The 17055-nt window shown below is 45.4% G+C and overlaps 1 protein-coding gene across 8 annotated transcripts in view; it reads left to right on the top strand.

Annotated features, from left to right (window-relative positions):
* Positions 1-17055, top strand: part of PIKFYVE (phosphoinositide kinase, FYVE-type zinc finger containing) — a 107190-nt gene that overhangs the window by 74762 nt on the left and 15373 nt on the right. For 6 of the 8 annotated variants that reach the window (XM_083400443.1, XM_083400446.1, XM_083400440.1 and 3 more), the window contains 11 exons: positions 833-946; positions 3148-3256; positions 4354-4508; positions 5431-5521; positions 8117-8177; positions 9526-9681; positions 10214-10334; positions 11784-11879; positions 13320-13403; positions 14934-15025; positions 16264-16428. In XM_083400443.1, coding sequence (XP_083256569.1) covers positions 833-946; positions 3148-3256; positions 4354-4508; positions 5431-5521; positions 8117-8177; positions 9526-9681; positions 10214-10334; positions 11784-11879; positions 13320-13403; positions 14934-15025; positions 16264-16428 — 1244 coding nt within the window. The remainder of the gene's footprint in view (positions 1-832; positions 947-3147; positions 3257-4353; positions 4509-5430; positions 5522-8116; positions 8178-9525; positions 9682-10213; positions 10335-11783; positions 11880-13319; positions 13404-14933; positions 15026-16263; positions 16429-17055) is intronic. The other 2 variants (XM_083400442.1, XM_083400445.1) reach the window with 1 other exon arrangement.

Genomic DNA, 17055 nt, shown 5'->3' with positions numbered 1-17055 from the left:
GCCTCTGCCAGTGTCCACTGATGGAGATGAGGGCTGTTGGGTGGGGCCTCACTGTGGCAGAGACCCTGACTCTGCCCAGGTGGTCAAAAAGCTACAGTTTGCAGCAGCACATGACCCTGAAACCGGGCGTTTTGGGTGTGGAGTGCTGATAGCTTTAGATACCCCGAGAGGACCAGTGCTCAGGCCCCTCAGCTATGCCAACCTAGAGTTGGCCTAGCACAGAGGAAAGAAGAGACACCCTCCAGCCTTCTGCCTTGGCCACCAAGAGCTGGCAGGGCTTGATCTCAAGCAGTGGATCCATTTCTTCCTTCCTCCTCAGCTCCATATAGGATTGCTCTGCTCAACATGCTGTATTGTGTTTTTAATATATGAATGGGAGCTGCCCAGAGTGGCTGGGGAAACACAGCCAGATGGGCGGGGTACAACTAATAAATTATGATTATGATTATGATTATTATAACATAAACATTCAAGCGTGATTTTTTAAACCCTGCTCTTGTTTTTAATCTGGTACACAAAGAACATAGTTTCTAAGCTACACCCCATCCCAATTTATTCTTGTTTATTTGTTCTGAATAAAATATTAGCACCCAACAACTCAACATATCCCAGCCTCTCTATATTCCCGTATTTGAGCAGGAGGCATGATCACCGTTAGCAGAAACTGGTGTTTTCCAGTCGTCCTCAAACCATCGTTTCTGATTCTGTCTTAAGGGCAATTCACAAGCCAGTTTGTTAAAATGTAGGGGTCCTGAATTTCAGACACCATACAAAACGACGTCTGCGTTAACAATCTGGCCCAGTTTGAAGATGCGTTATGTTCTCTTCCTAGTTATTCTCCTATACGGTTGCTAGAAGTGTGCGTTCCGAATCCCAAGATCTACATAAAACGTCAGGTTCCGCATAAGGTTGCCATGCTTCAAGACCTGAAGGATTTTTCTCAAAAGTAAGTATCTGCATCTGTTCTCTCCCCTTCCCCCTCCAGATTAGTGTATGTCTAACCTGATAATGGGACGCGGGTGGCGCTGTGGGTTAAACCACAGAGCCTAGGACTTGCTGATCAGAAGGTTGGCAGTTCGAATCCCCGCGACGGGGTGAGCTCCCGTTGCTCAGTCCCTGCTTCTGCCAACCTAGCAGTTTGAAAGCACGTCAAAGTGCAAGTAGATAAATAGGTACCACTCTGGCGGGAAGGTAAACGGCGTTTCCGTGCGCTGCTCTGGTTCGCCAGAAGCGGCTTAGTCATGCTGGCCACATGACCAGGAAGCTGTACGCCGGCTCCCTCAGCCAATAAAGCGAGATGAGCGCGCAACCCCAGAGTCGGCCACAACTGGATCTAATGGTCAGGGGTCCCTTTACCTTTTAACCTGATAATGGCATTTCCATTATGGCTCTTTAATTGCTATTGCCTTACATTGGATTGGTCATGTTCTCATGTTGTAATAAATGATAGTTCATTGCTTGCCATGAGACGCCTCCTGCTTTCCTCTTTCCCTTAGAGCAGGTTGGAGCAACAAACCACGGTCCTTTGCTTAGCATTATGCCTGAACCGGGGATTGCAGTTTGTTTTGCTCCAAATGAAACACAGTGGTTTGTTCCTGATGTGGTAGTTGTGATTTGTGTTCCAGGATATTCTGAGCTGTTCGGGGATATTCTTGTGGGCACAGCTAGGTCATGTAACGCTGACCCTATACAGATTCGGGGTTTGATTATGAAAAGTATAGTGGTGCCCCGCAAGATGAATGCCTCGCAAGACAAAAAACTCGCTAGACGAAAGAGTTTTCCGTTTTTTGAGTCGTTCCGCAAGACGAATTTCCCTATAGGCTTGCTTCGCAAGACAAAACATCTTGCAAGTTCTTGCGAGTTTGTTTCCTTTTTCTTAAAGCCATTAAAAGCCGCTAAGCCGGTAATAGCTGTGCTTCGCAAGACGAAAAAACCGCAAGACGAGAGAATCGCGGAATGGATTAATTTCGTCTTGCGAGGCACCACTGTAATTACAACGTGTTGACATATTGCAGTTGGGTAGAACTTCACATCCCCCTTAAGTTCCTTCTTCCAGCCACTTCTCAGCAAAGAGGCAGTGAGATGGACTGACTTGGTGGGGAGATGTGATAAGCGATAAGAATGGTGCTTGGCCCTTCCCCTAATTCAAGATCCACATTTGCATCTCAGAAGTGTACCTCTTTGTTGTGGTAGTTGTAAAATCTATCTAAAAACTAAAAACTTTGAGAGCCTTCTACCCCAATGCAAGAATGTTTAAATCTGATAGATGGAGTCTTTCCTTTGACATGCCTTATAGTTCCATTAGACAACAGCTATGATGCATTTGTGGGGAAGCAGGTGGCGCTGTGATCTAAACCACTGAGCCTCTTGGGCTTGCCGATCAGAAGGTTGGCAGTTCGAATCCCTGCGTTGGGTGAGCTCCCGTTGCTCAGTCCCTGCTCCTGACAACCTAGCAGTTCGAAAGCACGCCCAAAAGTGCAAGTAGATAAATAGGTACCGCTCCGGCGGGAAGGTAAATGCCGTTTCCATGCGCTGCTCTGGAAGCGGCTTTGTCATGCTGGCCACATGACCTGGATAACTTTCTGCGGACAAATGCCGGCTCCCTTGGTCTGTAAAGTGAGATGAGCGCCACAACCCCAGAGTCATCTGCAACTGGACTTAACTGTCAGGGGTCCTTTATCTTTACCTTGTGTGATGCATTCAGGGCTGTGTGTACTCTATATTTTTAAAAGCTGAAATTTTGCACTTGTACAAAATCCAAGTTCTGATTACATTTATGTAATGCAAAGGAAATCAAGCATTTTGTTTCGTTTTATCATTTTGCATAGTTCTGCAAAAAAGCTTTGCAGGGCAGTGAAGCATCTCACCTCAAAAAAACCCAAGCCATGAGCTGCACAGATGTGCTATCATGTGTGTTTTACCATGTAATTACATTTCTGTGAGGATACCCGTGATTTTGTGCTATCTCAAAGTATCGTATATGCCATGTGTGAAGCTGCCTAGAGTAGCTCAGGCTCAACAGGTGTATAATCACATCCCATAGTATTCAAGATGAAATTCTCAACGGGGACATGTAGGAGTGGGTGTATTGTGGCAAAACCTGAAAGGTGTGCATTTCCGTTCCAAACTTTGGCCTCATTGTTTTAGGGTGTCTCAGGTATATATTGCTGTGGATGAGCGCCTCACCTCTCTGAAAACAGATACTTTTAGCAAATCAAGAGAGGAGAAGATGGAGGATCTTTTTGCCCAAAAGGAGGTAACATATTTTGATGTATTCTGTGGGGAAAAGCACGCTAATTATATGCAATGTTACAGGTTTGCTCAGTTTGCTAAACGCAGCAGGCTTCTGATTCTTGCATCACAGCCAGCAGAGACAGAGTGCAGTTTACATGAGGCTGAAGAGAATGGCGTGTGGAGAACAGCAGTTCTACACTCTCCGCCAGCTTTTCTCAACCTTTGGTCCCCCAGATGTGGTTGGACTACAACTCCCATCATCCCTGGCCACTAGTCCTGCTAGCTAGGGATGATGGGAGTTGTAGTCCAACAACTTCTGGGGGAGCTGAGAGCACTTTGGGCATTGTTCTTGAGTTCTCTCTCAAGTAGTGGGAAATTATATATAATTAATTGAAAAATATGTTTAAAATAACACCTGTAAAAAACCCCAGAAGCTTTCCTTTTGGGAATTATAGGGAGAGAACTATCCAAACTATATGTATGCCACTACGGCAGCAAGAATGTTATTAGCCCAAAAATGGAAAGAAGAAGTCCCGATGAAAGAAGAATGGATACAAAAACTTATGGAACATGTAGAAATGGCGAAACTAACAGGAAATATTAGAAATTAAGATAAACTTTTTATAAAAGAATGGAAATGGTTTATTGAATATTTACAAATAAATTATAAACAGATAGGAACCCTGGCAGTATTATTGTAATAACCTGCAGTTTTATAAGCGTACACATTTAAAGTAGATGAATGAATGATTAAGTTAAATTAATTTGGAATATGCAGAAAATATATAAAAAAATAATTAAGGAACCGCAGAAAGAGGGGAAAGGAAGTTGAGTTTCAAAATGTTAAAATGATTGTAAAATTATTGAAATGTATAAAATTGAAAATCATGAATAATTTTTTTCTAAGAAAAGAGTAGCGGGAGGGGCAGAGTTGTAGCTGAAGTACTTGGCCACAATAACGGTAAATCTTTTCCTGCTTTCTTTTTTAAAAAGATGGGTTTTGCCTACTCAGTATTAGTCCTCAGCAGAAATAAGCATCCCCTTCTTGGAAGTTTGATCTGTGTTTGATAGCTTGCTAGGAAGAGCCATTGCAATGTTTGTATCCCTGTCCTTGAATAGATGGAGGAAGTCGAGTTTCGCAACTGGATAGAGAAAATCCAAGCTAGGATGCTTTCTTCGTCCCTTGACACTCCTCAGCAGCTGCAATCAGTTTCTGAATCTCTAATAGCCAAAAAACAGAGCCTCTGTGAGATGCTGCAAGCTTGGAATAACAGGTGAGTGAGTGGCAGCTATTAAATTTCTGGGGCTCCTGCGATCACCAGCCATTATAGCCCCCTGCAATTTCCCCCCTCCATTGGATAGCTCTGGCTGGTGCGTAATTTCAGTACCGCGGCATAGATAGACTTTCTCTACAAAGTAAGGGTTTTTTCCCTTTCAATTTGTCAGTCGCAGGCGTTGAAAATTTTCTTTGCAAATACTGTCTTTCAAGTAGACTCTAGTGTGAATTTGAGAGGGATGCCATTACTGTAAACATACAGACATCCTGCTCACAGTTAAGCCACACAACCACTGAAATATATGTTTGAATCAAAGCATTTTTAATGTTTACCCTGTTGTAAACATTAAGGTAGTGTGGGGCTACTTTTGAAGGTGACACGGAAACTGCAATTAATCCAGAATGTGGCAGCTAGACTGGTGACTGGGAGTGGCTGCCGAGACCATATAACACCGGTCCTGAAAGACCTACATTGGCTCCCAGTAGCACAATTCAAAGTGTTGGTGCTGACCTTTAAAGCCCTCAATGGCCTCGGTCCAGTATACCTTAAGGAGCGTCTCACCCCCATTGTTCAACCCAAACACTGAGGTCCAGCGCCCAGGGCCTTCAGGCGGTTCTCTCACTGAGAGAAGTGAGGTTACAGGGAAGCAGGCAGAGGGCCTTCTCGGTGGTGGCAACCACCCTGTGGAATGCCCTCCTACCAGATGTCAAGGAAACAAACAACTATCTGACTTTTAGAAGACATCTGAAGGCAGCCCTGTTTAGGGAAGTTTTTAAATGTTTGATCTTTTATCGCATTTTTAATATTTTGTTGAAAGCTGCCCAGAGTGGCTGGGGAAACCCAGCCAGATGGTTGGGATATAAATAATAAATTATTATTATTATTATTATTATTATTATTATTATTATTATTATTATAGGTTACAAGATCTCTTCCAGCAAGAGAAAGGGCGGAAACGGCCCTCAGTGCCACCTAGCCCTGGGAGACTGAGGCAAGGTGAAGACAGCAAGGTACTGGTTTCTGTTCTTCATAGTAATGAATTTGAAACTGCAGTTCTTCTTAGGCCAGGGGTGGGGAACATTTTCCAGCTCCAGAGCCCCCACCCCCTTTCATGAGTGACCTTTGTGAGGCCACCTGGCGGAGGTGCATAAAGCAAGGGGCAATACAGTGGAGAGAGGAACAGGTGCCGTTCTCACCTGTGTACAGTAGGGGGCATTCCAGCCATGGAAAAGTCACAGGTTTCTGCAAACAGACACCCACACATCTCTCCACCTGTCCAGGCCAAGCAAGAGGCATTTGCGCAGTTGAAGGACATGCTCCAGCCATACAGAAGCACCTGGGGAGAGCCCAGAGCAGGCTAAGGAGAGGGTCTGGTCTGAGGAGGGTCTCAAGGGTTGCATTTGGCCACCCGGGTTCAGGCTCCCCACTCAGGTTCTAGGCCTGCTGAGGCACAGCTCCATACAGGAGCAGCACACATTTCATAGAATCATAGAATCATAGAGTTGGAAGCGACCACAAGGGCCATCGAGTCCAACCCCCTGCCAAGCAGGAAACACCATCAGAGCACTCCTGACATATGGTTGTCAAGCCTCTGCTTAAAGACCTCCAAAGAAGGAGACTCCACCACACTCCTTGGCAGCAAATTCCACTGTCAAACAGCTCTTACTGTCAGGAAGTTCTTCCTAATGTTTAGGTGGAATCTCCTTTCTTGTAGTTTGGATCCATTGCTCCGTGTCCGCTTCTCTGGAGCAGCAGAAAACAACCTTTCTCCCTCCTCCATGTGACATCCTTTTATATATTTGAACATGGCTGTCATATCACCCCTTAACCTCCTCTTCTCCAGGCTAAACATGCCCAGCTCCCTTAGCCGTTCCTCATAAGGCATCGTTTCCAGGCCTTTGGCCATTTTGGTTGCCCTCCTCTGGACACGTTCCAGTTTGTCAGTGTCCTTCTTGAACTGTGGTGCCCAGAACTGGACACAGTACTCCAGGTGAGGTCTGACCAGAGCAGAATACAGTGGCACTATTACTTCCCTTGATCTAGATGCTATACTCCTATTGATGCAGCCCAGCATTGCATTGGCTTTTTTAGCTGCCGCGTCCCGGGGGAGACCGGTTTGTGTGCGCAGAATGAACAAGTGTCGCTTGTGTCTCCTCCCGAGCTTCTGAAGTGTCTCTGGAGGGGACATGTGGCATGAGTTAAGCTTTTCCAGCACAGCTCCTAAAACATTGCACATGCTAGAAGTTACCGTATTATTCGCTCAATAAGACACACTGTTTTCTCCCAAAAAGTAAGGCGAAATGTCTATGCGTCTTATGGAGCGAATGCACTGGGTGGCAGAGGAATCCCCCGGCTACCGCTGCAGTCGTGAGCTGAGGGATGCCTCCGCAGCCAGAGCCGTGGCTCCCGTCTGTCACTCTTGCTCTGCTGGCCTCTCAGCGAAGTGGGATGAGGGCCGGAAGGGGCTCCGTGTAAGGGCTCCCTTCTGTCCCTCCTCCCGCTTCGCTGGGAAGCCAGCAGAACAAGAGCGAGAGCTGCGCAGCGCGTCTGGCTTCTCTGCTGGCTTCTCAGCGAAGCGGGGAGGAAGGACAGAAGGGCTCCCTTCCGTCCCTCCTCCTGCTTCGCTGGGAAGCCAGAAGAGCAAGAGGCGCTGTGCTGCTCTGGCTTCCCAGCAAAGTGGGAGGAGGGACGGACGGAAGCGAGCAAAGCGAGAGTCGCTTACATGGCTTCTCTCCTGCTTTGTGCAGCTCTCACTTTGCTTGCCCATCCCTCCTCCCGCCTCGCTGTAAAGCAAGCAAAGCACCTGTCCCGGTCTCTCCTCCTCCTCTTTTACAGCGAGGTGGGAGGAGGGATGGGCAAGCAAAGTGAGAGCTGCGCAAAGCAGGAGAGAAGCCATGTAAGCGGCTCTCACTTTGCTCGCTTTAAAGCAAGAAAAGCGAGAGCCGCTTGCATGCTCTGCACGGAATATTTTTTTTCTTGCTTTCCCCCTCTAAAAACCAGGTGCGCCTTATTGTCAGGAGCGTCTTATGGAGCGAAAAATACGGTAGTTGCGTTCCCACCATGCAGGTGCTGATGAGCTGACTTGATGGGTGATACAAGCAAATGGGCTGACAGATTGCACGACAGCCTGAAACTCCAGGGATTATTTCATCTTCTGAGTTTATGGCTCAGTGCTGAGCATGATTACTGTTGGAGGCAAGTCCCACTGAGTGAGTTCCAATGAGAGGAACTCAGTTTCCCCATGGCCTCTGATTGAACCCTGTGACAGCAGGATGCTGGAGTTGACTGATCTTTTGTCTGATCTAGCAGGGCTTTCCTTGTGTTTTTATGTTCTTGCTTGCTTCCAAATAAGTGTGCAAAGGTGTGCAGCCCTGAAGCCCCCTGCAGTTTTCACAGTAAAATGAATAGAGTAACTTTTTTTGGTTAGTCTTCATCGGAGTTACGGATTCAGCTTGTGAAAGAGGGAAAACCAGAATTAGGCATTGCTTCTTTAATCATCAAGGTAACTTTTGGGTAGCAAGTATCAGTGTAAGTTTTGGTTTCTGTATTGCCTCCAATGAGTCCAAGGGAGAACAAGCAAATGCAGATTACTTTTTATTCCACAGATCAGCTCAATGGATGCCTCTCCTCGCAATGTTTCTCCAGCACTACAAAATGGCGAGAAAGGTATGTTTGCCTTCTCTAAGAAACTTCAGCTTTTCATTTACTTGTTAGGCTGCCTCTGAATGCCGCTCAGTAAGCTTGCAACCTGGAAGCTGTACGCCGGCTCCCTCGGCCAGTAAAGCGAGATGAGCACATCAACCCCAGAGTCGGGCACGACTGGATCTAACGGTCAGGGGTCCCTTTACCTTTACCTTACTATTATTCTAGGCTAATAGTCCTTGGGTTAGATGAGGAAAAGGAAATGTCTCGTGTGGAAATGGAAATGTCCTCTTGCCCTGTACCCTTATGCTTACTTAAATCCGCTTTTTGAAATGCTTAGCGTCCCCACAATATCACACTGATTTATTTCCATTGCAGTATGCTGTCACTCCTTTCATATTCTCACAAAGCAAGTAAAAAATTCCTGAAAATTCCAGCCAAGAATAAAGTCAGACTCCTCTTTTGAGTGTCTGGCTGGTGCAGAGATTTCACTGGTCAAGAGTTCAAAGGGCTAATTATTAGCTGCGTGACTCCCCTCCCTTGCCCCATAATTTGAACACTGCCTAGAATTGAGCAATAGGCTCATTCAGTGTCTCTGTTTAAGCTATGCCCACACAACTTGTGACCCACTTAGACCACTGCAGTCCTGGGTTGGCAGGAAAATCGGGGGGAAGGGGGCTGCTGGCAGGCTGCCGTTTGTGGCTATAGTGAGCTGCAATCATCTTGGCCTCAAGTTGTGCAGGCCTGACAGGGAGCTGAAGAAAATGCCCATTTTACTCCTAGTGCAACATCACGGAGATCTCTGTTTTTAAAATAATTCAGTCCCCAGATCTTAGATTGCAAGGTTGTTTCAGTGTAATTTGACTGTTCTGTCATGCGTGGTCAGGAGTAAATAAGCTGGCATCAGAAGACCCAAGCCTAAGCCTCAGCTCATTTTCTTTTAGTTTCCGCATCTTGGTTCTCTCAGGCTAAGAAAACGCTCTTACTGATATCCCTCTGAGCTTATTTCTCTCTCTCCTGACTCTGGCTGTTACCTTTTTTTTAAAGTCCTCTTTATTTAAAGTCTTCAGATCGTATAAATCTTTCGCCTTTTACTGCAACATTCATTTTTCTACAAGTTTAGCTATTTGGAATTTTAAGGATAGAAAGATAGATAATAGGAAGAATTGGCTGGTTCCTCTTGCAGATGAAGGGTAATGCAAGTGATAAAAATGGGAGGGATGCTTATTTGTGTGTCGATTTTCCTTTTTCCAACCTAAATAATTTGCAAGAGGCGAATAGGGAATGCCTTCAGAAATATACTGTTTGTACGTTGGGTCAGCTTTTAAGTAATTAACTGGGTGTATGGTTCTTCTCCGCCCCCATTTTGCAGAGGACCGTTTCTTGACAACCTTGTCGAGCCAAAGCTCCACAAGCTCTTCCCTTCTCCAGCTCCCTACCCCTCCGGAAGTCGTGTCGGACCAGCTGACAGGAGGAACCTCTTTTGCCAACGCACAGTCAGAAGCAGACATGGCTAGCGGCTCGGAAGGTACCATCCTCAGTAGTGCCTTTGTTTTGCTTCCCCGTCCCCTCCTGCCGGCTGAACCACGTAACCAAAAATGCGTTTATTCAATGAATTATCTTCATGGCAGGCTTGGCAGTTCTTCCTTTAGCACATGCCCTTTCTACGTGTACTATGTGAGCAAAAATTGGGTGTTGAGGAGGGAGTTGCATTTCAGCATCGCTGAGAGTTTTGCCATTTTCAGCATTCAGGTTTCGTAGGCTTATGCCTTCTTTTTCCAGAACTGCAGAGTTTTTTTAGACATGTACATTTTGTTCACGTTGACCCAAGCACAAGACTATCAAAAGCCCCGAGACTGATTTTTGGCACCGTGAGCTATATTAAAATCATAGTGATCTCTTTGCTATAAACAGTGGCATTACTGGATAATAATTTAATAGCTGGACCAATCAATACGATAGAGATAACAGGTGACTTCTGAACATCCCCAGAATAAGCAAATCTTGGAACTCTGGTGTTTTAACAATATTGAGAGACGTATGTTTTATTCTTCTTCCAGATGTCTTTGATGGGCATTTGCTGGGGTCCACAGACAGCCAGGTGAAAGAAAAGTCCACCATGAAAGCTATCCTAGCCAATTTGTTACCTGGAAATAGCTACAGTCCCATCCCATCCCCTTTGTAAGTACAATCAACACTACAGTGGTGCCTCGCAAGACGAAAAGAATCCGTTCCGCGAGTCTCTTCGTCTTGCGTTTTTTTTTGTCTTGCGAAGCAAGCCCATTAGCGGATTAGTGCTATTAGCGGTTTAGCGGCTATTAGCGGCTATTAAAGGCTTAAGGGATTAGCGGATTAGCTGCTAAAAGGCTATTAGCGGTTTAGATCAGCTGATAAGCGGCTTAGATCAGCTGATAAGCGGCTTAGCAAACAGCTGTTAAGTGGCTTAGGGGCTTGGGGAAAAGGCGGGGAGGGAAAAAAAACCCCCAAATCGCAAGACATTTTCATCTTGCAAAGCAAGCCCATAGCAAATTCGTTTTGTGAAGCACCTCCAAAACGGAAAACCCTTTCGTCTAGCAGGTTTTCCGTCTTGCGAGGCATTCGTCTTGCGGGGCACCACTGTACTTACGAGCAAGTGCACCATGTATTTTTCCAGGTAGCCGAATTTTGCTGTCTTGACTGTGTTGCATGTGGCTGCTTATCTTTATACATTTGATTGTGGGGTGCGTGAAATGATGTTCGTAAACATTCCTATGGAGTAATAGTCAGAGGTAGCCAATAGTCAGAGGTAGGCCAAGCTTAGCGCAGGGATGGCTGCCTAGTGGCCCCTACTAACCGCCACTAAAAGGTCTTCTGTTATAAAGGCCTCCTTTATTACACACACACCCACACACCCACACACACACACACACCACACTTTCATACAAAAATGTCACGAGGTGGAAAACAAACTAAAAATACACCAGGTTGGCAAAGGATCTCAGGTTTGAAAGGCCTTTAGAAAAATCCGATGGTCCTTCTAGCTAGTTTAAGAAGGGTTGAAAAGCTGTACCGCTTGCATATTTTCTGCAGCCTTCCTCTGCAAAACACAGCACACTCTTCTGGGTCAGTTGCAAGGGTAATTAACAACACCCACAAAACACAATCAGCATAAAAACAGTACAGTGGTACCTCTGGATGCAAACGGGATCCGTTCCGGAGCCCCGTTCGCATCCTGAAGCGAATGTAAGACGTGACTGCGCATGCACGGGTCGCTTTTTGCCGCTTCTGCGCATGCGCGTGATGTCATTTTGAGCGTCTGTGCGAGCAGCGAAACCCAGAAGTAAAGCACTCCATTACTTCCTGGTCACCGCAGAGCGCAACCCGAAAATATTTAAGCTGATGCGTATTCATCCCGAGGTGTGACTGTAATCAAAACACACATCCATCTGTAACATGAATAGAAATATATATATATGTAGCAAACCATTACAGTTTGACAATTCAGCTCTACTCCAGTTATGTTGCTGCAGCCTGAACAAAGAAAAGTTTATTTATTGGCTATCTTTTTGGCTGGCAGATTTGTTAATGTAGAATTGCTTGTTCTTGAACGTATAATATATTATAGCTTAATCTGTTGTGTTCTCAATGCAGTGAGCCTGACAAGCATTACTTAATGTATGAGCATGAACGTGTCCCTATTGCCGTCTGTGAAAAGGAACCAAGCTCCATCATAGCTTTTGCTCTCAGGTATGTTGGTTTGTTGTGTTTTGGTTTACAGTGTCTTATTCGTCTTACCTCCACGTTTGGGAAATGAAGGGCTTCCTCCTCTGTATTCTTTCATCTGCAATGAGGAATATTGCTAAGATTCATAATATTTTAGAGACTTGTATATTAGGCACATTAGCAGGTGAGGCTAATGGTACTCTTTCCTTTGACAATTAGCCAAGCCTGAGCATTTTTCAGAAACACCCAGTGACCTTTTGATGGCTGGCTTTACGTCAAGTGACTTTTTTTAAAAAAAAAAATTATTAAATTTTCCAACATACATTTATATTATCCAATCTAAATTTAGCACATATTTTCTCTTTTAGACTTCCTTCAACCTCTCTGACAATCATCCATTATTCAAATTTTAAAATACGCATTTCCTAATTTTATATTGCATTTTATAAACCTTCGCACACTTAGTTTTCATCAATACAATAGTCCTCTATCATTTACAGAACTTCTTGAAATCCCACTAGCGTTATTTGCTCATCACATACACATTTCAGATAGTCTGAAAATTTTCCCCAGTCTTAATGAACTTTTGTCAAGTGACTTTAGCATGCTTTGAAGAGTGGGCTTTCTGGTGTTCATTTGACAGGTGTGCGTGTGTAAAAAAGCTTGAACGTTTTTTGATGAGGCAGGCTAAAAGTAAAACCAGTAACACTTTTACCCCACAGAGCTTAGGGCTTGTCGATCAGAAGGTCGGCGGTTCGAATCCCCGTGACGGGGTGAGCTCCTGTTGCTTGGTCCCTGCTCCTGCCAACCTAGCAGTTCGAAAGCACAAAGTGCAAGTAGATAAATAGGTACTGCTCCGGCGGGAAGGTAAACAGCGTTTCCGTGCGCTGCTCTGGTTCACCAGAAGCGGCATAGTCATGCTGGCCACATGACCTGGAAGCTGTATGCTTGGCCAATAAAGTGAGATGAGTGCCGCAACCCCAGAGTCGGTCACGACTGGACCTAACAGTCAGAGGTCCCTTTACCTTTACCTTTTACATGCAGTTAGGGCCTCCAGAGACACAGCACTAGCAGAAGCTCTTAATTGTGTCTTAATTAAGCAGTTAAAAATTCTCCCGAGTATCTGGGTCCTTATCACTTCAGGTTGAATGAGGCTCACATGGTTGAATGTTCTTATGTACCTTCTCCCCCAACCCTAATAAACTCCCCCCCCCCATTGAAAACTAGCATGCCAAGAAACAGTCTCATTAAACCTTCTCTCTGACATGCCCATTTTTTATGTGGAGGCTCTGCAGTGGGGCATTGCACCTCGTGAGCCCTCAACTGCAATCTGAAATGACACAGCCCAGACACAAGTGTGCTTCTAGCTCAGGACACAAACCGAAATCCTCTTGTCTTTGCCTGCCACACTTTGAGTTGCGTTGGACAGTTGGTAGAACACACTGTATTTGCTTTACTCTTCAGCTGTAAGGAATACAGAAATGCCTTAGATGAATTATCCAAAGTATCTCTGAAGAGCAATCCGGAAGAGGGACTCCAAACTAACAGGTGAGACAGTCTGCTATCTATCCACTTGCAGAGCAGTGAAGTAGTGCTCTGACATGGTTCAGATTTACTAGAAACTTCACTTTTTGTTCAGCGTTATATTGTCAGCAGGCAGTGTGCTGAGCTTCATTGTGACCAGGTTTTCTTCACAGCCACATTTTCCTATAATAACAATAATTTATTATTTATACCCCGCCCATCTGGCTGGGTTTCCCCAGCCATTCTGGGCAGCTCCCAACAGAATATTAAAAACACAGTAACGCATCAAACATTAAAAAACTTCCCTAAACAGGGCTGCCTTCAGGTGTCTTCTAAAAGTCAGGTAGTTGTTTATTTCCTTGACATCTGGTGGGAGGGTGTTCTACAGGGCACGTGCCACTACCGAGAAAGCCCTCTGCCTGGTTTTCTGTAACCTCACTTCTCGCAGTGAGGGAACTGCCAGAAGGCCCTTGGAGCTGGACCTCAGTGTCCGGGCTGAACGATGGGAGTGGAGACGCTCCTTCAGGTCTACAGGGCCGAGGCCATTTAGGGCTTTGAAGGTCAGCACCAAGACTTTGAATTGTGCTCGGAAACGTACGGGGAGCCAATGTAGGTCTTTCAGGACCGGTGTTATATGGTCTTGGTGGCCACCCCCAGTCACCAGTCCAGCTGCCACATTCTGGATTAATTGTAGTTTCCGGGTCACCTTCAAAGGTAGCCCCACGTAGAGCGCATGGCAGTAGTCCAAGCGGGAGATAAACTACATCTTATCACAGCAGATGAAGTGCCTCCAAGGACATGAGTTTGGCATTGCTAAACCCAATGTTCTCTCTGTCAATTCAGTATGGTTTTGGTGCCTGGTCTCTGGCTCTTCAGGGTTCCCTCCACACGAAGTTTGAGATTAAATCATTGAAGCATATCTGCCTATCAACAGCCATTTCTTAGCTGAACCTTCAGTTCCAGAGCCAACCTACTCCTGAATGCCACTTGCCAAGAGGGCAAACAAAGGGAACGTTTTTGCTTTTGTGCTCTCCTTGTGAGCTTTGCAGAAGCACCCAGCTGGCTGCTCTTATGAAGGTGGGGGGGGGGGCCAGGAGAATGTGGGGTTTGATGAGACCTTGGTCTAATTCAGAAGGGCCCTTTATATGCTCTGAAGGAACTTTTGCCATGACCTTGGAGCCTGGAAGCTGCTGGTGAGAGCCAGCGTGGTGTAGTGGTTAAGAGCGGTAGTCTCGTAATCTGGGGAACCGGGTTCGCGTCTCCGCTCCTCCACATGCAGCTGCTGGGTGACCTTGGGCCAGTCACACTTCTTTGAAGTCTCTCAGCCCCACTCACCTCACAGAGTGTTTGTTGTGGGGGAGGAAGGGAAAAGAGAATGTTAGCCGCTTTGAGACTCCTTAAAGGGAGTGAAAGGCAGGATATCAAATCCAAACTCTACTTCTTCTTCTGGTGAAGACTGTTCCTTCTTACAAGCGATGACAATGTGGTTGTATTTACATCAGCTGTATTGTAAAAACATAGTGACCCAAAACGCCTTTTTTCTGCCCCCTCTAGTCTGGCTGAAAGCAGAGCCAAGAACAGCAGTCCAGTTCGACTACCTGAGATGAATATGGGGCAGTCAAGCCAAACAACTGAGGCAGAGCAGCGTAAGAATTTAAAGAGTTTGTGGTGTCGTGTTTTTAATTTGGAGGTGCAAACAGTGTAGCTTCAGGACCTGATGGTTTAGCAAAGCAAACCGAATATTGAAAATCAAATCTCCGCATATGCTAGCTGAGGCATGCCTAACCTTTTATCATTATTCTGCACCAGCCTTGCAGTGTGTATAAATCGTAATATTGATGTGAAAAATCCACCTACTGCTAGCTCTGTCCAAGTAATTTTTCTTGCAGACACCGCTGTGCTGTGGGTCTTCCGCATTGTGATGATGAATGTGTTCAGCAACCATTAAAAGAAAAGTAGTTGCTGACTTAGAATTCCAGTACAATTCTTTGAAAAAACAGAAGATCCTGAAAGCCTTTTAAGACAGAGGGGGTTTTTTTGGGTGGGGGGAGTGCTCCTTTAAAAGCTAGGAAATTTCCTGTTCTCCTGTTCACTGCAGAGTGGATTCTTAGCTTAATGACATGGTGGATTTTTCAACTCCTTTGCCATACAGCTGCTTCTGGGGTACCTGCTTTCTACCAACACGGCCTCACCTCAAAAGATATTGGATAGATTAGGGCAGAAGACCCCAACAAGTCTAGTGAGGCTCATAGTGGCTCACTAGTTTTATGGCAGTCATTTCCTCCATATTCTGTCTACTCCAGAGCTAGTTTTTGTGGGTTGCTTTGAGCTAGAGCTGCCACATGTCACCGGTCATATAGATTAACTGGTGAAAAATCTTTCAAAGAGATGCTGGTGAGTGATTGGCGATAGGCTTTTAAAAATGGTTTTTAAATACAAGTTCTACTTAACTTGAACCACAGGTAGCAGGTGACCTCTTCGAACGATCTTCTTGCCATCATGAAATTTCCTCTAACATTCAACCCAAATCTACCCACCTGTTACTTCCACTAAATCTAGTCCAGTCTTTTAGGTATTTGCAATGTTCATTTCACACCTGCATTGTGAAAAAGCCACTTCCTTGGCTTACTCAGCTACAGATTATCTCATCTCATGTCTCTGGTGGGTAACAACACACACACACACACACACACAATTTTCCTAAGACCCACAATGCCTTTAAGAGCAAAACACTCCCCCCCCCAACAATTATGCAAAGAGCCTTTTGCAACAAGCTAGATATGTTGGAAGTCTTGGGTGGGCTTAGGGCGGCCTCATTTGGCTTTGTGACGGACTGAATGAGGAGTGGGCTGCACCAAATGTTTTGTCCTTACTTTGGTTATAGCAAAGAAGCCATATGGAGTTCTGTCCTTCTTCCGTGGTACAGGAGGGAAGAGCCCCGACCTCTCTTCTCAGAAAAAGGAGACCTTGCGGGGAGCAGACAGCGCCTACTATCAGGTTGGGCAGACAGGCAAAGAAGGGGGAGAGAACCAAAGTGCAGAGGCGCAAGGTACAAGGTTTTAAGTCTTCTTCTCGTTTGCACTTCCTTAAACGGATCCTTCATCTTCTGCAAATGACATTATAGTTCCCTTTTCTCGAGATGGGGAGGGAATCAATTTAAAAGTAAAACAAAATACAGTGGTGCCTCGCAAGATGAAAAGAATCCGTTCCGCGAGTCTTTTTGTCTTGCGGTTTTTTCGTCTTGCGAAGCAAGCCCATTAGCGGTTTAGCGGCTATTAGCGCTATTGGCAGTTTAAGGGCTATTAACGGCTATTAAAGGCTTAAGGGATTAGCGAATTAGCTGCTAAAAGGCTATTAGCAGCTTAGCGCTTCAGAAAAAGGGGTTGGGGAGCGAAAAAAAACCTCGTCATTTTCGTCTTGCGAAACAAGCCCATAGGGAAATTCGTCTTGCGAAGCGCCTCTGAAAACGGAAAACCCTTTCGTCTTGCGGGTTTTCCATCTTGCGAGGCATTCATCTTGCGGGGCACCACTGTACAAGGTTGACACCCCTGAACCCTGAAATATGCTGAATCTCTTGAATAATTTGTTGAATTAATTAACAGTGTATAGCAGGGTATGTTGTAGCGACAATCCCACTGACTTTCATTCCTTGATACCTTTTCACATTTTTTTCCCC

This window comes from Podarcis tiliguerta, assembly GCF_965153285.1.
Source record: "Podarcis tiliguerta genome assembly, chromosome: 1".
In the NCBI taxonomy this organism is placed as follows: Eukaryota; Metazoa; Chordata; class Lepidosauria; order Squamata; family Lacertidae; genus Podarcis; species Podarcis tiliguerta.
The sequence above is the reverse complement of the archived record's forward strand: the minus strand, read 5'-3'. Positions and strand labels throughout refer to the sequence as shown.